Genomic DNA, 22,516 nt, shown 5'->3' with positions numbered 1-22,516 from the left:
ACTAATTATCACGTGTTTAAAGGTACCTTCACACTAAGCGAGGTCGCGAGATCACTGCTGAGTCACAAGTTTTGTGACGCAACAGCGACCTCAGTAGCGATCTCGCTATGTTTGACACGTAGCAGCGACCAGGCCCCTGCTGTGAGATCGCTGGTTGTGTCGGAATGGCCTGGACCTTTTTTTGATTGTTGAGGTCCCGCTGGGTAGCACACATCGCTGTGTTTGACACCTTACCAACGACCTCGTTGACGACTCAGACACCGACACATAGGCGTGCATTTGCGTTGCCTTTTCCGCACCCCTCCGCTCCGATTGGTGGTCGCTACTGCGTTCTGATTGGCGGTCATGCCTTCAACAGAAGGCGACATAGTAGCGCTTCCATCCTAGGTGTCAGAAGAACCGTTGAAGAATAGATAAATCGAAGGAGTCGCAGGCCGGAGAACTCTACAACCCACCACGCGGTCAGGAACAAAGGACGGAAGGGCTATTGTGTCACCTCATAAGGCAAGGCCGCCACCAATCAGAACGCAGTAGCGACCACCAATCGGAACTGAATGGGCACGGAAAAGGCAACGCAAATGCACGCCTGTGTGACTACAACATCACACAGGACGTCCCTCATCGAGGTCTGAATCGTCATAATAGCCGCCATGTGACAGGGTCACAACGACCAACGACATCGTTGTACAGGTCGCTACAGGTCGCCGCATCACTGCTGCGTCGTTGGGAAGATCTCACTGTTTGACATCTCACCAGCGACCACATAGCGACGCAGCAACGATCCCTGACAGGTCGTATCGTTGTCGGGATCGCTTTTGCATCGCTAAGTGTGACGGGGCCTTAAGATTGACTTCAGTGATTCATTGAGCCCTGAGACACAATACCATCCATGAGTTTATTTGAAAAACAAAACAATTAAATCTTTGACACTTAAATCCAATTTGCATAATAATTTGGAACACAGTGTATAGATCCAAATAGTACTATAAGGATGAAGCTAAAGTTAGAAGATATTCAAAAGATCAATATGACAAAGATAATGATCGCACTAAGGACAGCTGGTGGTCAGAAACTTTCTCTTTCCTCAACCCAGCCAATTGGTTTAAGGGGATCAGGGGCTGGGTAGCTGGGATTTTACAGTTTATTGCATATATAGTGTTCAAAATAGTTTTTAAGTGCATCTCTGTATGTACTGGGAAATTCTGCACTCACACAGCTGATGATGATATATACTAACAAATCCTGTTAGGATGAAATGTCCTTGGTAGATAACAAATAATATTCTGTGCAAAAATATGATTGCGAAACCACAGGGAGACAAATGGTAAACTCTCTGACACTTAGCCCATATATGGTGAATCCGCTTCCGACATACCGTATTTTTCGGACTAAAAGACGCACTTTTTCCCCCCCAAAAAAGGGGGGAAAATGAGGGGTGCGTCTAATAGTCGCAATGCAGGCTTACCTAGGTGGCAGAGGTGCGGTGGCAGAGGTGCGGTTGCGGGGGTGTGGCGGCAGAGGAGGCGCAGTAAGCGGGGTCCCTTTCCCCGGTATGGTGATGCAGCAGGCCCGGTATGCAGCAGAGCCGGGTGAATCCTCTTGTTATCGGTGGTGGCGGCCATTTTCCGGAGGCCGCGCATGCGCAGATGGAGCGCTCTGCTTCCCGGGGCTTCAGGAAAATGGCCGCCACGATCTCCATCTGCGCACGCGCGGCCTCCCGCGGCCATTTTCCTGAAGCCCCGGGAGCAGAGCGCTTCATCTGCACACGCGCGGCCTCAGGAAGATGGCCGCGCCCACCGATAACAAGAGGATTCACCCGGCTCTGCTGCATACCGGGCCTGCTGCATCACCATACCGGGGAAAGGGACCCCGCTTCCTGCGCCTCCTCTGCCGCCACACCCCTGCAACCACACCTCTGTCACCGGACCTCTGCCACCGCACCTCTGCCACCTAGGTAAGCCTGCATGGTACGCCAGGGACCCCTCTCACGCCATACCTCTCACTGCACCTCCTGATCCCAGCACCTCCTGATCCCAGCACCTCCTGATCCCAGCACCTTCTCATCCCAGCACCTCCTCATCCCAGCACCTCCTCATCCCAGCATCACCCCACCTTGCCTCCTGTGACCCTGCTCTGCCACCGCCATAAGATACTGTAAATTCAGACAATAAGACAGACCCCCATGTTATAAAAAATCTTTTTCTGCAATTTTCACCCCAAATTTGGGGTGCGTCTTATGGTCCGGTGCGTCTTATAGTCCGAAAAATACGGTAAATATGAATAAAAAGTCTGTGTATGCTCAATAAACTAGAGATACTTCAGATACATACCTAGTGTACTGTCTTGTCTCTCCGGCGCCGTGACGTCATCTCTAAGGTGGACTCATCAGAGAATAGGTCGAGACCTGCGACAACACTGCACATGCTCAGTAGTGAACAGTGTTGTGGAGATGAATCTGTGTTGTACTTTATATACATGCTCAGTAGTGACCAGTACTGTGGACATGAATCTGTTCTGCACTTTATGCACATGCTCAGTACTGATCAGTGCTGTGTAGATTAATCTGTGCTGCACTTTATGTACATGCTCAGTAGTGACCAGTACTGTGGACATGAATCTGTGCTGCACTTTATGCACATGCTCAGTAGTGTCCAGTGCTGTGGAGATGAACCTGTGCTGCACTTTATGTACATGCTCAGTAGTGATCAGTGCTGTGTAGATTAATCTGTGCTGCACTTTATGTACACGCTCAGTCGTGACCAGTGATGTGGGGTCAGAGTCAGGGAAATTGAGGAGATAGATTTAGCTTACCGACTCCACAGCCCTGGTATTAATACAACAGATATGTTATGAATGGTGAAAGCACCTATTTAAATCTAGCGAGTGACGGGTGATGTGATTGGAGTGGTCTTAATTTTTCATCAGGCCTAAACCGACATAACGACTGCAGTGTTTCCTACTGAAACAACCTAGAGAACATGGGTCAATTCAGACCCAGAACATTTAGGTTATTTGAAGGCTCTATTAGTGTCATGGTTTCATCCATGAGCATCACATGGTTGCGCCAGCCACAAAGTAGCATCCCCCATTAAACAAGGTTAAATACTACTGAATTGATGAGGTTATGTAAAAGTGTTCATAAAGCTGATATGTACTACTACCTGTACTATGCATCAAATTACACAGTATTTTTTAATGTTATTTACACAGATGCTAGCACTGTTCAAATCTGTCAGAACAGCCGAACTCACTGGCTGAGGCCAGATTCACAGACCCTGCTCGGATCACAATGTACAGGTTGAGTGCAGATTTCCTGATCCAAATGATGGAAACCGAAATCACAACTTAAAAATCATGTTGTATTACCCCCAGAAAATCCCTCCAAAGTACCAGCCACTAGGTGTAAGTTACTATCCACTGTCTTAAGTGTTATCTGTCCCTAGTAAGAGACACATACGGATAAAGGTACCTTCACACATAACGATATTGTTAACGATATCGTTGCTTTTTGTGACGTAGCAACGATATCGTTAATAAAATCGCTATGTGTGACAGCGACCAACGATCAGGCCCCTGCTGGGAGATCGTTGGTCGCTGAACAAAGTCCAGCGATGTCTTCACTGGTAACCAGGGTAAACATCGGGTAACTAAGCGCAGGGCCGCGCTTAGTAACCCGATGTTTACCCTGGTTACCATGCTAAAAGTAAAAAAAAACAAACACTAGATACTTACCTACCGCTGTCTGTCCTCCAGCGCTGCGCTCTGCACTCCTCCTGTACTGTCTGTGAGCCGGAAAGCAGAGCGGTGACGTCACCGCTCTGCTTTCCGGCTCCCAGACAGTACAGGAGGAGAGCAGAGAAGCAGAGCGCAGCGCTGGAGGACAGACAGCGGTAGGTAAGTATGTAGTGTTTGTTTTTTTTTACTTTTAGCATGGTAACCAGGGTAAACATCGGGTTACTAAGCGCGGCCCTGCGCTTAGTTACCCGATGTTTACCCTGGTTACCGGCATCGTTGGTCGCTGGAGAGCGGTCTGTGTGACAGCTCTCCAGCGACCAAACAGCGACGCTGCAGCGATCCGGATCGTTGTCGGTATCGCTGCAGCGTCGCTAAATGTGAAGGGGCCTTTACAGACAGTGAGGGCAGGTCTGTATCTTTCTCCTCTGGTGCTCCTGTCTTTCATACTGCATACAGGCATAACAGAGAAACCGTTACTTCAAAGCAGACAGGTCATGCATGCTGTGAAGAGAGGGGAAGGCAGTTCCAGCTCCTATAGTACTGATAGAAGGATGAAGAGAAATGTCAGAGTATGAAAAATAGAAAAATTCTTGGACATATTAGACCAGTATATGCACCAAAACCAGTGTTAATGGGGAAATCAAGCCTTAGTATACAAGTCTACAGTCACTATGTGACTACAGACATCTGAATCATCACAAGCACTGCACGCTGTGAGGACACTCAGGTGCCAAGAACGGCAGTCATTTAACTGCAAATGTGCAATTTGCTTACTTTCAGCCACATTAAGACTAGATGTGTCCAGCCTCGCCCAATACACTTGCATTGAGTGAGGCTGCATGAATCTAGTAGACATATGACCATATGTATGCAAATCACATACTTACAGTCACATAACCGCCGCTCCGGGCTCCACAGAATTCTAACAATGTGCAAAACACGCGATGTGATGTCACAGAGTGACTGCAAACTTGCAGGCTAAAGCCGAACAACCCCTTTTACTTGCAGGGGATAACTGCAGCAAGACCATGCTTTTCTACAAGCTTTATGTAAAAACAGATACGCTTTAACTTCCAAACATTGACAACCATCAATACAGTGTCACAAAAAATTATGTCCAAAAAATAAATTCCTTAAGCTTTTATATGGTAAGGGATTTCATATGTGGCAATAAATACTATGTACAACAGAATCATAGTTTTAATATAAAAATTTTTAGGCAACATGGCAGCATCTGACAGAAATTCTAGTTAGGTCATCATTTCCCTTTATTTTCTTAAAATTTTCTGTACAGGGATGAATGATCTGTATAATGTACATTCATAGAAAGCTGTATATATTGGGGAATAATGTAGGAATCAAGTCACTAATACATTAGGTTCTTACATAACAAGCTGACATTTTGATATTCACTTTTATTTATTATTTGGTAAAGCTATGCTGTACATGGGAATATCATCTTCTCCATTTCCGAGAGGACAGTGTTAACGAATCGTAAAGGACACAGTTCACAGACTGAACACTATTGGGATTTCATACTTTGTACGCCCAACCACTTCCAAGATGGCAGAGAACGGCAATGCCCATTCATTCTAGACCACGGCTTTGCCGATTCTTGGAATACAGAACTTAGAATAGGGAGATTATTACTTTGATTCACAGTCTTGTAAACAAATACAAAGGAACAGAATGTGCTTACATACAAAAGGAAAGACAACAGAACAGGTCGTGTAACCAGACGGCTGATTCACAGAGTGCTTTTATGTGTATGTTACTTAGTGATGCTTTATCAGGGTCACAAATCCATGTATTTTTCATTTTTTTATCCCTAAATAAAAATATATTTATTACAAAAAGGAATAACACTTCGTCTTAAAACAAGGAAGGCAGAAAGTAAAGTCCTTTGAATCAACCCTGGGGGGGAAGGAAAAGGTTTACAGCACTTTTCCTCGTGCAACATGAAGCAGTTCTTCCTTTTGAGACTTCATTGGTGAAACATCTGTGTTGACTAACCAAGATCTCCTACTTCATGGTCCACCGGTGGTGGCATGTTGGGCATAACCGTGGATGAAGACCCTGCAGTAAGGTAGCCAGCAACGCCAGGTCCTGAACAAATTACACAGAACAGGTTAGTTTTATGTATGATTAGTTATAACAAACATTCTACAGAAATATTCATCTGACTTTTAGAGATGATTTATAATTAACACTAGATCTCCATAGTGAGTCATTGTAAAATTAAAAGGTAGTCACTACTTCAATATTTTCCAATGAGAAAGAAAGATGAAAGTGACATTGCAAAAATTGAAAAAAAACAAACAAACAAAACAATCAGCATTCGCCAATATGTATGCAGTTCTAGCCAACAGTCTAATTCCACGGAAAACTTAAAGGGTTGTTCCACTTCCAGGAAAGCAGAACCCAAACACTGTTAAACACCCCAAAAATAAAGCATGTACTCACCCTCCTAATATCCAGCATAACCTCTGTGCCATGTTTTGGCTGCAGAAGAGACATCAATCAACATTATAGCCGATGACTGAGCTTAGTGGATGGTGCCCTCTACCACGGCATAGTTGCTAAGCTCAGTGATTGGCTAAAGTGGTGGTGCACACTGGCAACGTGATAATGCTGCTGCAGCCAACACACCAAGGGCCAAGCAGCCGCAGAAAGCTGGCGATGGACTGGAGAAGGGCAAGTATTGGCTCTTTTTGTTAATTCAGGTATTTTAGAGTGTCTGGAATCCGCTCTCCTGAAAATGGAAACTCCTTTAAAGTCCTCACTTATAGCAGTAGATTATCAAAATGTCCGCATACGATGTCACACTCACAGAGAGGTTAGGCACCGTTCAGACGTCGTGGACATGATTTTTTTAGTCATGCAGCAAAGCTCGACTGACTGTTAGGCTCGCTACTTCCAATAGGTGGCACTAGAGTTCTAGTCCTCTTCCTCTCTGAAGAGACAATTTGCATATTTCCCAGAGGAGCATTGCGGCTTTAAGTCTCCTCACCTCCACATGCTTAATATGTCACTCTCCGCAAGGAGAAATGATAGTTTTTGGATCCCGGCAGACGCCTCTCACACAGCCAAACCAGATCTCACACTTTGCACTGACGGGGGGCAGTACCCTGAAACACAGTGTCTGCAAATTGAGATTCTGGTCTGGCTATTATCCTAAGTCATGTGGCAAGGCTCGATAAAGGGTCGACATTGACTTTTAGGATTGCTTCTTCCAATAGGTGGCACTAGAGGTCTAGTCCTCTTCCTCTCTGAAGAGACAACCTCCATGAAATGCAAATTTACCTTTTTTTGTAATATACTTATTTTGTGCTTACTTTCCTAAATACTATGCTGCGGTGCTGTTTCATTGACCAGTCATCAATTCTTTAGAAGCTGCTTATAACTGCTGCTCACCTACAGTCATACACCATATTCAAATAGTCTGCGTATGGGACTTTGCCTATCTGAATCTCTGTGCTCCCAACTTTTCCACCCAGAAATCCAACAAACACTGTATCAAGAGTATGGATCCTGCCAAGCAGCAGTTGAAAAGAGCTTTTTAAAAGAGGATAAACTGTGCACTGAAACAGAACTGCAGCACAGGGTTTGGGAGGTTATAAAGAATAGTCGAAAAATTCTTAACTTAAATGAGAACGATGACTTATTTTTGTAAGGTAGTGCCTTTTGCAAAATTAAATTTATTAATTATACCATTTTGGAATTCGTTAGACTTTTTGATTACTCTGTATTGTATTTTAAGGGAGGAAACGTTCCAAAAAAAATAGTAATTCATAAATAGTTTTCAATTACATAATTTACTATGTGGCGCAACTTGAAATGCTAACTTAATTTTACAAGTCCGTACGATTACTGTGTCATCAAATCTCTACAGTGTGTGTGTGTGTGTGTGTGTGTGTGTGTGTGTGTGTGTGTGTGTGTGTGTGTGTGTGTGTGTGTGTGTGTGTGTATATATATAGTTTGGACACAACCTCATTTCAAGATTTTTCTGTATTTTCACGACTATGAAAATTGTACATTCACACTGAAAGCATCAAAACTATGAATTAACACACGTGGAAGTATATTTTTTGTACTTAACAAAAAAGTGTGAAACAACTGAAATTATGTCTTATATTCTAGGTTCTTCAAAGTAGCAACCTTTTGCTTTGATGACTGCTTTGCACACTCTTGGCATTCTCTTGATGAGCTTCAATGTATAGCGTCATGGAATAAATGACGCTGTAATAATTATTTTTTTTACATTTTAAAAATTACAAAAACAGAAAATGAGCAGATGCAAAAATTTGGGCACCCTTGGAGATTTGAGTGCTCAGATTACTTTGACCAAGGGTCCAGACATCAATTAGGCTGTTTGGGTTATGGCTTGTTCACCATCATAGTTAGGAAAGGCCAGGTGATGCAAATTTCCCAGCTTTATAAAAACTCAGCCTCCTCTAACCTTGCGCCTAAAACAGCAGCCATGGGTTCTTCTAAGCAGCTGCCTAGAACTCTGAAAATGAAAATAGTGGAGGCTCACAATGTAGGAGAAGGCTACAAGAAGATATCAAAACGTTTTCAAGTTGCCCTTTCCTCAGTTCGAAATCTAATTAAGAAATTATACCTGCAAAACTATGGCCTTCATGGAAGAGTCACCAGAAGAAAATCTCTTCTGCATTCTCACCATAAAATTCAGCATCAGTATGAAAAGAACATCTAAAGATTTCTGATGTATTATGGAAACAAGTCCTGTGGACCGATGAGGTTAAAATAGAACACTCTGGCCACAATGATCAAAGCTATGTGTGGAGAAAAAAGGGCACAGAGTTTCAGGAAAATAATATCTTGCCAACCATTAAGCATGGGGATGGATCAATCATGCTTTGGGGTTGTGTTGCAGCCAATGGTACAGGAAACATTTCACTTGTAGAGGGAAGAATGGATTCAATGAAATTTAAACAAATTCTTGATGCAAACATAACATCTGTAGAAAAGCTTAAGTAGAAAAGAGGATGGCTTCTACAAATGGATAATGATCCTAAACACACATCAAAATCCACAGTAGACTACCTCACAAGGGGCAAGCTGAAGATTTTACAATGGCCCTCACAATCCTCTGATCTGAACATCATTGAAAATCTGTGACTACACCTCAAAATAGCAGTGCATGCAAGATGACCGAGGAATCTCACAGAACTTGAAGAATGGATGAAAATCCCTCAAACAAGAACCAAGCAGGGTACCCAAACTTTTGCATCTGCCCCTTTTTAATTTTTGTAATTTTTAACCCCTTCATGACTTTGGGATTTTCTGTTTTTCCGTGTTCGTTTTTCGCTCCCCTCTTCCCAGAGCCATAACCTTTTTATTTTTCCGTTAATATGGCCATGTGAGGGCTTATTTTTTGCGGGACGAGTTGTACTTTTGAACGACATCATTGGTTTTACCATGTCGGGTACTAGAAAATGGGGAAAAAAATTCCAAGTGCAGTAAAATTGCAAATTCTCCGGGTTATTACGAGTTCATAGACACCAAACATATCTAGGTTATTTTGTTATCTATGTGGTGAAAAAAAAAATTCCAAACTTTGCTAAAAAAAAAAAAAAATTGCGCCACTTTCCGAAACCCGTAGCGTCTCCATTTTTCGTGATCTGGGGTCAGGTGAGGGCTTATTTTTTGCGTGCCGAGCTGTCGTTTTTAGTGATACCCATTTTGGTGCAGATACGTTCTTTTGATCGCCCGTTATTGCATTTTAATGCAATGTTGTGGCGACCAAAAAAAAAAAAAAAAAAGTTTTTGGCGTTTTGAATTTTTTCCTGCTACGCCATTTAGCGATCAGGATAATCCTTTTTTTTTTATTGATAGATCGGGCGATTCTGAACGCGGCGATACTAAATATGTGTATATTTGATTTGATTTTTATTGTTTTATTTTGAATGGGGCGAAAGGGGGGTGATTTAACCCCTTCATGACCCAGCCTATTTTGACCTTAAAGACCTTGCCGTTTTTTGCAATTCTGACCAGTGTCCCTTTATGAGGTAATAACTCAGGAACGCTTCAATGGATCCTAGCGGTTCTGAGATTGTTTTTTCGTGACATATTGGGCTTCATGTTAGTGGTAAATTTAGGTCAATAAATTCTGTGTTTATTTGTGATAAAAACGGAAATTTGGCGAAAATTTTGAAAATTTCGCAATTTTCACATTTTGAATTTTTATTCTGTTAAACCAGAGAGGTATGTCACACAAAATAGTTAATAAATAACATTTCCCACACGTCTACTTTACATCAGCACAATTTTGGAAACAAAATTATTTTTTGCTAGGAAGTTATAAGGGTTAAAATTTGACCAGCGATTTCTCATTTTTACAACGAAATTTACAAAACCATTTTTTTTAGGGACCACCTCACATTTGAAGTCAGTTTGAGGGGTCTATATGGCTGAAAATACCCAAAAGTGACACCATTCTAAAAACTGCACCCCTCAAGGTACTCAAAACCACATTCAAGAAGTTTATTAACCCTTCAGGTGCTTCACAGCAGCAGAAGCAACATGGAAGGAAAAAATGAACATTTAACTTTTTAGTCACAAAAATGATTTTTCAGCAACAATTTTTGTATTTTCCCAATGGTAAAAGGAGAAACTGAACCACGAAAGTTGTTGTCCAATTTGTCCTGAGTACGCTGATACCTCATATGTGGGGGTAAACCACTGTTTGGGCACACGGCAGGGCTTGGAAGGGAGGAGCGCCATTTGACTTTTTGAATGAAAAATTGGCTGCACTCTTTAGCGGACACCATGTCAAGTTTGGAGAGCCCCCGTGTGCCTAAAAATTGGAGCTCCCCCACAAGTGACCCCATTTTGGAAACTAGACGCCCCAAGGAACTTATCTAGATGCATAGTGAGCCCTTTAAACCCCCAGCTGCTTCACAAATTGATCCGTAAAAATGAAAAAGTACTATTTTTTCACAAAAAAAATTCTTTTAGCCTCAATTTTTTCATTTTCACATGGACAACAGGATAAAATGGATCCTAAAATTTGTTTGGCAATTTCTCCTGAGCACACCGATACCTCACATGTGGGGGTAAACCACTGTTTGGGCACATGGTAAGGCTCGGAAGGGAAGGAGCGCCATTTGACTTTTTGAATGAAAAATTATCTCCATCGTTAGCGGACACCATGTCGCGTTTGGAAAGACCCTGTGTGCTTAACCCCTTTACCCCCAAGGGTGGTTTGCACGTTAATGACCGGGCCAATTTTTACAATTCTGACCACTGTCCCTTTATGAGGTTATAACTCTGGAACGCTTCAATGGATCCTGGTGATTCTGACATTGTTTTCTCGTGACATATTGTACTTCATGACAATGGTAAAAATTCTTTGATAGTACCTCTGCGTTTATTTGTGAAAAGAACGGAAATTTGGCGAAAATTATGAAAATTTCGCAATTTTCCAACTTTGAATTTTTATGCAATTAAATCACAGAGATATGTCACACAAAATACTTAATAAGTAACATTTCCCACATGTCTACTTTACATCAGCACAATTTTGGAACCAAAATTTGTTTTTGTTAGGGAGTTATAAGGGTTAAAAGTTGACCAGCAATTTCTCATTTCTACAACACCATTTTATTTTAGGGACCACATCTCATTTGAAGTCATTTTGAGGGGTCTATATGATAGAAAATACCCAAGTGTGACACCATTCTAAAAACTACACCCCTCAAGGTGCTCAAAACCATATTCAAGAAGTTTATTAACCCTTCTGGTGCTTCGCAGGAATTTTTTGAATGTTTAAATAAAAATGAACATTTAACTTTTTTTCACAAAAAATTTAATTCAGCTCCAATTTTGTTTTATTTTACCAAGGGTAACAGGAGAAAATGGACCCCAAACATTGTTGTACAATTTGTCCTGAGTATGCCAATACCCCACATGTGGGGGTAAACCACTGTTTGGGCGCATGGCAGAGCTCGGAAGCGAAGGAGTGCCATTTGACTTTTCAATGCAAAATTGACTGGAATTGAGATGGGACGCCATGTTTCGTTTGGAGAGCCCCTGATGTGGCTAAACATTGAAACCCCCCACAAGTGACACCATTTTGGAAAGTAGACCCCCTAAGGAACTTATCTAGAGGTGTGGTGAGCACTTTGACCCACCAAGTGCTTAACAGAAGTTTATAATGTAGAACCGTAAAAATAAAAAATCATATTTTTTCACAAAAATTATCTTTTCGCCCCCAATTTTTATTTTCCCAAGGGTAAGAGAAGAAATTGGACCCCAAAAGTTGTTGTATAATTTGTCCTGAGTACGCTGATACCCCATATGTGGGGGTAAACCACTGTTTGGGCGGATGGGAGAGCTCGGAAGGGAAGGAGCGCCGTTTGACTTTTCAAAGCAAAATTGACAGGAATTGAGATAGAACGCCATCTTGTGTTTGAAGAGCCACTGATGTGCCTAAACATTGAAACCCCCCACAAATGACACCATTTTGGAAAGTAGACCCCCTAAGGAACTTATCTAGAGGTGTGGTGAGCACTTTGACCCACCAAGTGCTTCACAGAAGTTTATAATGCAGAGCCGTAAAAATAAAACTAAATTTTTTTCCCACAAAAATTATTTTTTTAGCCCCCAGTTTTGTATTTTCCTGAGGGTAACAGGAGAAATTGGACCCCAAAATTTGTTGCCCAATTTGTCCTGAGTGCGATGATACACCATATGTGGGGGGAACCACTGTTTGGGCACATGGGAGGGCTCAGAAGGGAAGGAGTGCCATTTGAATGCAGACTTAGATGGAATGGTCTGCAGGTGTCACATTGCATTTGCAGAGCCCCTAATGTACCTAAACAGTAGAAACCTCCCACAAGTGACACCATTTTGGAAACTAGACCCCCTAAGGAACTCATCTAGATGTGTTGTGATAGCTTTGAACCCCCAAGTGTTTCACTACAGTTTGTAACGCAGAGCCGTGAAAATTAAAAAAAAAAATCTTTCCCCCCAAAATTATTTTTTAGCCCCCAGTTTTGTATTTTCCCGAGGGTAACAGGAGAAATTGGACCCCAAAATTTGTTGCCCAATTTGTCCTGAGTGCGATGATACACCATATGTGGGGGGAACCACCGTTTGAGCGCATGGCAGAGCTCGGAAGGGAAGGAGCGCCATTTGGAATGCAGATTTAGATGGAATGGTCTGCAGACGTCACATTGCGTTTGCAGAACCCCTAATGTACCTAAACAGTAGAAACCCCCCACAAGTGACCCCATATTGGAAACTAGACCCCCCAGGGAACTAATCTAGATGTGTTGTGAGAACTTTGAACCCCCAAGTGTTTCACTACAGTTTATAACGCAGAGCCGTGAAAATAAAAAATCTTTTTTTTTCCCACAAAAAATATGTTTTAGCCCCGAGTTTTGTATTTTCCCAAGGGTAACAGGAGAAATTGGACCCCAAAAGTTGTTGTCCTATTTGTCCTGAGTACGCTGATACCCCATATGTTGGGGTAAACCCCTGTTTGGGCACACGGGAGAGCTCGGAAGGGAAGAAGCACTGTTTTACTTTTTCAATGCAGAATTGGCTGGAATTGAGATCGGACGCCATGTCGCGTTTGGAGAGCCCCTGATGTGCCTAAACAGTGGAAACCCCACAATTAAAACTGAAACCCTAATCCAAACACATCCCTAACCCTAATCCCAACAGTAACCCTAACCACACCTCTAACCCAGACACACCCCTAACCCTAATCCCAACCCTATTCCCAACCGTAAATGTAATCTACACCCTAACTGTAACTTTAGCCACAACCCAAACTGTAGCCCTAGCCCTAACCCTAGCCCTAACCCTAGCCCTAACCCTAACCCTAGCCCTAACGGGAAAATGGAAATAAATACATTTTTTTAATTTTTCCCTAACTAAGGGGGTGATGAAGGGGGGTTTGATTTACTTTTATAGCGGGTTTTTTAGCGGATTTTTATGATTGGCAGCCGTCACACACTGAAAGACGCTTTTTATTGCAAAAAATATTTTTTGCGTTACCACATTTTGAGAGCTATAATTTTTCTATATTTTGGTCCACAGAGTCATGTGAGGTCTTGTTTTTTGCGGGACGAGTTGACGTTTTTATTGGTAACATTTTCGGGCACGTGACATTTTTTGATCGCTTTTTATTCCGATTTTTGTGAGGCAGAATGACCAAAAACCAGCTATTCATGAATTTCTTTTGGGGGAGGCGTTTATACCGTTCCGCGTTTGGTAAAATTGATAAAGCAGTTTTATTCTTCGGGTCAGTACGATTACAGCGACACCTCATTTATATCATTTTTTTATGTTTTGGCGCTTTTATACGATAAAAACTATTTTATAGAAAAAATAATTATTTTGGCATCGCTTTATTCTCAGGACTATAACTTTTTTATTTTTTTGCTGATGATGCTATATGGCGGCTCGTTTTCTGCGGGACAAGATGACGTTTTCAGCGGTACCATGGTTATTTACATCTGTCTTTTTGATCGCGTGTTATTCCACTTTTTGTTCGGCGATATGATAATAAAGCGTTGTTTTTTGCCTCGTTTTTTTTTTTTTTTTCCTTACGGTGTTTGCTGAAGGGGTTAACTAGTGGGCCAGTTTTATAGGTCGGGCCGTTACGGACGCGGCGATACTAAATATGTGTACTTTTATTGTTTTTTTTTTTTTATTTAGATAAAGAAATGTATTTATGGGAATAATATTTTTTTTTTTTTCATTATTTTGGAATATTTTTTTTTTTTTTTTTTTTTTTTACACATTTGAAAAATTTTTTTTTTACTTTTTTACTTTGTCCCAGGGGGGTACATCACAGATCAGTGATCTGACAGTTTGCACAGCACTCTGTCAGATCACTGATCTGACATGCAGCGCTGCAGCCTTCACAGTGCCTGCTCTGAGCAGGCTCTGTGAAGCCACCTCCCTCCCTGCAGGACCCGGATCCGCGGCCATCTTGGATCCGGGGCTCGAGCAGGGAGGGAGGGAGGTAAGACCCTCGCAGCAACGCGATCACATCGCGTTGCTGCGGGGGGCTCAGGGAAGCCCGAAGGGAGCCCCCTCCCTGCGCGGTGCTTCCCTGCACCGCCGGCACATCGCGATCATCTTTGATCGCGGTGTGCCAGGGGTTAATGTGCCGGGGGCGGTCCGTGACCGCTCCTGGCACATAGTGCCGGATGTCAGCTGCGATAGGCAGCTGACACCCGGCCGCGATCGGCGGCGCTCCCCCCGTGAGCGCCGCCGATCGCGCTGGACGTACTATCCCGTCCATGGTCATAGGGGCCCACCCCACATGGACGGGATAGTACGTCCGATGTCAGAAAGGGGTTAAACATTGGAGCTCCGCAACAAGTGACCCCATTTTGGAAACTGGACCCCCCCAAGGAACTTATCTAGATGCCTAGTGAGCACTTTAAACCCTCAGGTGCTTCACAAATTGATCCGTAAAAATGAAAAAGTACTTTTTTTTCACAAAAAAATTCTTTTCGCCTCAATTTTTTCATTTTCACATGGGCAATAGGATAAAATGGATCCTAAAATTTGTTGAGCAATTTCTCCCGAGTACGCCGATACCTCATATGTGGGGGTAAACCACTGTTTGGGCACACGGCAGGGCTCAGAAGGGAAGGCGCGCCTTTTGACTTTTTGAATGGAAAATTAGCTCCATTTGTTAGCGGACACCATGTCGCATTTGGAGAGCCCCTGTGTGCCTATGCAATGGAGCTCCCCCACAAGTGACCCCATTTTGGAAACTAGACCCCCCAAGGAACTTATCTAGATGCATACTGAGCACTTTGAACCCCCAGGTGCTTCACAGAAGTTTATAATGCAGGGCCATGAAAATAAAAAATAATTTTTCTTTTCTCAAAAATGATTTTTTAGCCTGGAATTTCCTATTTTGCCAATGGTAATAGGAGAAATTGGACCACAAATGTTGTTGTCCAGTTTGTCCTGAGTACGCAGATACCCCATATGTGGGGGTAAACCACTGTTTGGGCGCACGGCAGGGCTCAGAAGGGAAGGCACGCCATTTGGCTTTTTAAATGGAAATACGTACGCTACTCACCTGGTAGCAGTGTTTTTTCAGGAGCCATGACAGCACAACGAGAGAGGGGATCCGCCCTTCAGGGACAGGAAACCTCAGACATAAAAGGGCGGCACCTCACTCACCCGCCAGTTGGTTTACAGAGTATGAAAGGACCTTCTAGGTTAGTAGCACATAAACAATATTAATATATGGTACAATTCACCCAGTGAATAAACTTAGGAATTTTCTAAAGGAAGTGTTGAACCCATAAGCAAAGAGGGTAGGGAATATAAGGGTGCTGTCATGGCTCCTGAAAAAACACTGCTACCAGGTGAGTAGCGTACGTATTTATTCAGTCGCCATGACAGCACAACGAGAGACTTTCAGAGAAGTGAAAAGGTGACTAGGGAGGGATAATAGCTTCCAGCACCCTTCTCCCAAACGTGAGGTCGGAGGAGCCACCTAGATCTAATCTATAGTGTCTAAGAAAGGTGGATGGAGAAGACCATGTGGCCGCCTTACAGATGTCCTCAATCGATACTTCTGCTCTCTCAGCCCAGGATGTGGCTACCGCACGAGTGGAGTGAGCCTTTATACCTTCTGGAATCTCCACGCCACCTGCGGTATAAGCAAGAGATATCGCCTCCCTAATCCATCTGGCTAGGGTATTTTTTGATACTCTAAGTCCCTTCCTAACCCCCTGGTAGGATAAAAATAATGCGTGGTCTTTTTTCCAGGTGTCTGTTACTGAAATGTATTTAAGAAGGCACCTACGTACGTCCAAACAATGAAATCTCTGCTCCTTATTGTTAGAGGGATTAGGACAAAATGAAGGTAGGATCACCTCCTGGGATCTATGAAATTTTGAGGCAACCTTTGGAAGATAAAGAGGGTCAGGCCTCATCACCACTCTATCTTCCAAAAATTGCATATATGGACGTTGCCTGGATAATGCCTGAAGATCACTAACCCTTCTTGCCGATGTAAGAGCAACTAAGAGGGCTGTTTTGACCGACAGGATCTTGATCGGGACAGAGTCAATAGGCTCGAACGGAGCTTGTGTTAGAGCTGAGAGCACAAGATTTAGGTCCCATGGAACTATTCTCTGTTTAACAACCGGCCTGGATCTGGTGACCGCTTTGAAAAACCTTGTTATCCAGTGATTACTGGCTATGTTGGAATTATATAGTGCCCCTAGAGCTGAAACCTGAACTCTAAGGGTGCTGGTGGCTAAGCCTAACTCTAGGCCCTTCTGTAAAAATTCTAGGATCTGAGCAATATCAGGTTTTTGATCAATTTGTGCTCCTGAACTTGATAGGAACTTCCTCCATACCCTAACATAAATGCTAGTCGTGGAGGCTTTCCTACTTTTAAGTAGAGTATTTACAAGATTCTGGGAGAATCCCTTTCCTTTCAGAAGTGACCTCTCAAGTTCCACGCTGTCAGGTGCAAGTTGGTTACTCGTGGATGGAAGACTGGACCCTGGGAAAGGAGGTCCGGTATTTCTGGGAGGATCCATGGTTGGGAAATGGACATGCTTCTCAACCATGGGAACCAAGACCTTCTGGGCCAGAATGGGGCTATTAAAACCACTCGGGCTCCGTCTTCCCGAATTTTCCTCAGAACTATAGGAATGAGATTCAGAGGAGGGAAAGCGTAGGCGAGATTGAAATTCCAGGGGATCAGAAGAGCGTCGACTGCGTACGGGTTGTCCCTTGGGTCTAGGGAACAGAATTGATGGAGTTTCTTGTTTCCTCGACTGGCAAACAGATCTATCTCTGGACATCCCCACAACCGCACGATCTGATTGAAGACAGCCGGTTTTAGAGACCAGTCCCCTTGTTTGAGCTCGTTGCGGCTTAAGTAATCGGCCATGGTATTTAGATTTCCCTTTATATGAAGGGCCGTAAGGGAGAGCAGGTGATTTTCGGCCATCTGAAAAATATGATTTGTAACGTTCATTAATGACCTAGACCGTGTACCTCCTTGGTGGTTCACATAAGCAACGGTCACCTGGTTGTCAGAGAGTATCCTAACATGTCTACCCTGCAGAGGTATAAGGAACCTATCTAAGGCGCGTTCCACCGCCATCAATTCCTTCAGATTGGAGGACGTGTCTCGCTCAGAATGGGACCACAGACCCTGAATGCAATTGCCCTCCCAGTGTGCTCCCCACCCCGTGGGGCTAGCATCCGTTGTTATTACCCGTGATAACTGATATGTCCAAGGTACCCCTTTACGCAGATTAGGGATGTGTGTCCACCACCTTAGTGAACCCGTGGCCTCTACAGATAGGGAAAATTTTTTGTCAAGGTTAGCGCCCAGACGCCGAAAATTATGCAGAACATCCCATTGCAGAGCCCTGGAGTGAAACTGTGCCCACATCACCGCCGGAAAACAAGAAGTAAGTGAACCTAAGAGCGACATAGCACTTCTTAGGGAAACTACGGGATTACTAATTGCTCTGGAGGCCAGCCGGTGAATAGTATCAACTTTTGAGTCTGGCAGGCGACATTCCTGCTGAGCTGAATCCACAGTAAGACCCAAGAACTGCTGTGATGTTGAGGGCTGAAGACGCGACTTTTTGAGATTGATAATCCATCCTAAGTTGTGTAACGCCGCCATCACTTTCCCCAACTGTTCTTTACAGTGTACCTCTGAGCGCCCAACGATCAATAAATCATCCAGATAGGGAATTATTAGTATATTTTGCTCATGAAGGTGTGCCATAACCTCCACCATAATCTTAGTGAACACCCGAGGTGCGACTGCAACACCAAAGGGGAGTGCCCGATATTGAAAGTGCTCCACTGTGCCGGCAAGAGAAATCGCCACCCTGAGAAAGCGCTGATGAGTTGCATGTATCGGGACATGATAATAGGCGTCTTTCAGATCTAAGACAACCATGAAGCAATTGTGAAAAAGAAGCTTTATTGCCGACTTCACAGATTCCATTTTAAAGGATGGAACCAGCAGGAATACATTCAGGCCCTTCAGATTGATGATGGTACGATAAGATCCATCTGGCTTCTTTACCAGGAATAAAGGGGAGTAAAACCCCGTACCTTGTTCCTCCGTAGGTACTTTAACGAGAACCCCCTTTTTTTGGAGATCTCGAACCTCTGACTCCAACGCCAACTGTTCTGCGGGAGAAGAACGGATAGGAGTTAATTTGAATTTTTCCAGGGGGGTATGGTGGAATTGGAACTTTAGCCCCTCTTTAATGATACTGAGTATCCATGGACTATTGGTGATTTTTACCTAGGCTGGGTAGAAGGCCAAAAGCCTACCGCCCACCTGGGCCGCCAGTCATTGATGCTTTTTAGAGTCTCTAGAAGAGTTAAACATGTAACCTCTACCTCTTCTCCTGTAAGAGTTGTATCTGGTCGATTCTCTATTTGAATCCCTGTCCGATCTTCGGCGATATGGCCCTCCTCTATTATAGTCCCGTCTATAGAAGGGTCTTGTTAGGAGAGGGAATCGCTTCTTACTGTCACCTGCTTTTTCTAGAAGCTCATCCAGCACTGGGCCAAACAAATGAACCCCCTCACAGGGGATGCCACATAGTTTTGATCTGGCCTGCAAGTCTCCTGGCCAGCATTTTATCCAAAGAGCCCTACGGGCCGCATTGGACAGTGCTGATGACCTTGCCGCTAGCCTAACAGAATCGGCTGACGCATCCGCAAGGAAGGCTGCTGCATCCTGAATCATAGACATAGATGATAGGATCTCGCTCCTAGGAACCTTATCCTTGAGCTGGTCTTCTAGATTACCCAGCCATACCATCAACGACCGGGCAGTGCAGGTGGCCGCAATCGCTGGTCTCAGGGAACCCGCTGATGTTTCCCAAGCTCCTTTAAGGAATACCTCAGCTTTCCTATCAAGCGGGTCTTTTAGGCTCCCCAGATCCTCAAACGGAAGAGACGTCTTTTTACATGCTTTAGCCACCGCTGCATCCAGTTTCGGGACCTTGTCCCAGGAGGAAGAAGCTTCTTCCTCAAAGGGATATCTTCTTTTGAACGCTGGTGGGAGAGACCCCTTCCTTTCGGGTTTTTTCCATTCTCTCGTAATCAGAGACTTAACTTTATCAACTACGGGAAATACTCTTCTGGATTTGCGATCTATGCCTTTAAACATTATATCCTGGATGGAACATTCCGCCTGGGTCTCCTCAATGCCCATAGTGCTATTGACAGCTTTGACTAAGCGGTTAACCCTGTCCAGTGATAGACAGGTTCGACTAGATTCCACGTCCTCTGATGATGATGACGGATGAGAATCCGAACTCACACCACCCGTGTCTGAATCCACATCCGAGGCTGGGGATAATATCTCCTTCCTCTTTTTTGAAACTGTCTTCTGAGACCTTATGGAATCTCTGACTTCCTGTCTAACCAGATCCCTAAGAGTAGACGTAAGGTCAGGGGTCTCGTCCTCAATTAATTGTTGAATGCAGATGCTGCACAATTTCTTTTTATGTCCATCCGGAAGAGGTTCCGTACAGATGGCACACTCTCTATGTTTGGATTTGGACACAGATTTCCTCCCCTAATAAGGAGAGAGGGAATACAAGGAGGGACAGCTATCAGAAATGTACTTTCACGAAGCTCACTTACCCATCCCTGCAGTGAATGGTACCGTGATCGGGGGGTCCTTCTTAGCCGGAGATTCCTTACGGCCAGAGGACTTAGTTGACTTCTGAGATTCTTTGGCTCTACCAGCGCGACTACTGCCACTAGAACGCCGCTGGGAGCTGCTCAAAGGTTGTTCAGGTAACTGCTGCTGCTCACCGCCCAGCTGCGGTGTTCCTTCCAGAGACTCCATTCCAAGATGGTGGACAGGAACAATGTTGAGGCCTCAGTGCAGCGTTTAAATCTATCCCCCTGGGTACCACCCCCGGATGGGGGGTCAGCAGGGACATCCCTCGGTGCACCGCTAATTGGTACTGCCCCCGCTAGCGCCCGTAGAGCGCCAGACACCCTGAGGCCAAAATCCCCCCCTGCAACGCCGGGCGCCGCCATTAGCCAGGATAAGACGCTACCGCGCATGCGCGGCCGCGTCATCGCACCGCGCCGCACCCGCGTCATCAGGACACGCCCCTTCCGGACGCGGCCGCGGCGCTGAGAGCAGACGCGCCGAACAAGGACGGCAGCGCTCACCTAGCCACCGCAGACCCCAGCAGCAGCGGCGGACCGACCCCAGGAGCTCCGGCAGATGCGCACCATTGGGCCTCACGTACCAGGTGAACAGCGGCACCACTGAAGTCAAGCCCCCCGCTTAGGGCTGCTTCCTCCTGCTGTCACCTACACAGACAGTCCCCCTGCCGTGTGGTGCTTCCATCCCCCTGATCAGGCCGAGGTAGGGGACCCCCGCTACCTGCATCGGCCTGTCAGGAGTGGGATAGCTTCTATCTTCAACCCTCTTCTCTGGGCCTGTCTGAAGAGGTTCCACTGTCAGGGACAGGAAACCAACTGGCGGGTGAGTGAGGTGCCGCCCTTTTATGTCTGAGGTTTCCTGTCCCTGAAGGGCGGATCCCCTCTCTCGTTGTGCTGTCATGGCGACTGAATAAAATTAGCTCCAATCATTAGCGGACACCATGTCGCGTTTGGAGAGCCCGTGTGCCTAAACATTAGAGATCCCCCAGAAATGACCCCATTTTGGAAACTAGACCCCCAAAGGAACTAATCTAGATGTGTGGTGAGCACTTTGAACCCTCAAGTGCTTCACAGAAGTTTATAACGCAGAGCCATGAAAATAAAAAAAAAAAATTCTTTTCTCAAAAATGATTTTTTAGCCCGCAATTTTTTATTTTCCCAAGGGTAACAGGAGAAATTTGACCCCAAAAGTTGTTGTCCAGTTTCTCCTGAGTACGCTGATACCCCATGTGTGGGGGTAAACCACTGTTTGGGCACACGTCGGGGCTCAGAAGGGAAGTAGTGACTTTTGAAATGCAGACTTTGATGGAATGGTCTGCGGGCGTCACGTTGCGTTTGCAGAGCCCCTGGTGTGCGTAAACAGTAGAAACCCCACACAAGTGACCCCATTTTGGAAACTAGACCCCCAAAGGAACTTATCTAGATATGTGGTGAGCACTTTCAACCCCCAAGTGCTTTACAGAAGTTTATAACACAGAGCCGTGAAAATAATAAATACGTTTTCTTTCCTCAAAAATAATTTTTTAGCCCAGAATTTTTTATTTTCCCAAGGGTTACAGGAGAAATTGGGCCCCAGTAATTGTTGCGCAGTTTGTCCTGAGTATGCTGGTACCCCATATGTGGGGGTAAACCAATGTTTGGGCACACGTCGGGGCTCGGAAGTGAGGGAGCACCATTTGACTTTTTGAATACAAGATTGGCTGGAATCAATGGTGGCGCCATGTTGCGTTTGGAGACCCCATGATGTGCCTAAACAGTGGAAACCCCTCAATTCTAACTCCAACACTAACCCCAACACACCCCTAACCCTAATCCCAACTGTAGCCATAACCCTAATCACAACCCTAACCCCAACACACCCGTAACCCCAACACACCCCTAACCACAACCCTAATTCCAACCCTAACCCTAAGGCTATGTGCCCACGTTGCGGATTCGTGTGAGATTTTTCAGCACCATTTTTGAAAAATCCACGGGTAAAAGGCACTGCGTTTTACCTGCGGATTTACCGCGGATTTCCAGTGTTTTTTGTCCGGATTTCACCTGCGGATTCCTATTGAGGAACAGGTGTAAAACGCTGCGGAAT

General features: G+C 44.6%; 1 protein-coding gene across 3 annotated transcripts in view; it reads right to left on the bottom strand.

The window, feature by feature from the left end:
• Positions 1 to 4,917: 4,917 nt before the first annotated feature.
• The window catches only part of DNAJC13 (DnaJ heat shock protein family (Hsp40) member C13), a 248,732-nt gene continuing 231,133 nt past the window's right edge, over positions 4,918 to 22,516 (bottom strand). For all 3 annotated transcript variants that reach the window (XM_069730085.1, XM_069730086.1, XM_069730088.1), the window contains one exon: positions 4,918 to 5,841. In XM_069730085.1, the coding sequence (XP_069586186.1) occupies positions 5,744 to 5,841 (98 nt within the window). In that variant the 3' untranslated portion in view covers positions 4,918 to 5,743. The remainder of the gene's footprint in view (positions 5,842 to 22,516) is intronic.

The sequence above is a fragment of the Ranitomeya imitator genome, chromosome 6, assembly GCF_032444005.1.
Source record: "Ranitomeya imitator isolate aRanImi1 chromosome 6, aRanImi1.pri, whole genome shotgun sequence".
Lineage (NCBI taxonomy): Eukaryota > Metazoa > Chordata > Amphibia > Anura > Dendrobatidae > Ranitomeya > Ranitomeya imitator.
Note: the sequence above shows the minus strand (reverse complement) of the source record. Positions and strands in the feature narration are given on the sequence as shown.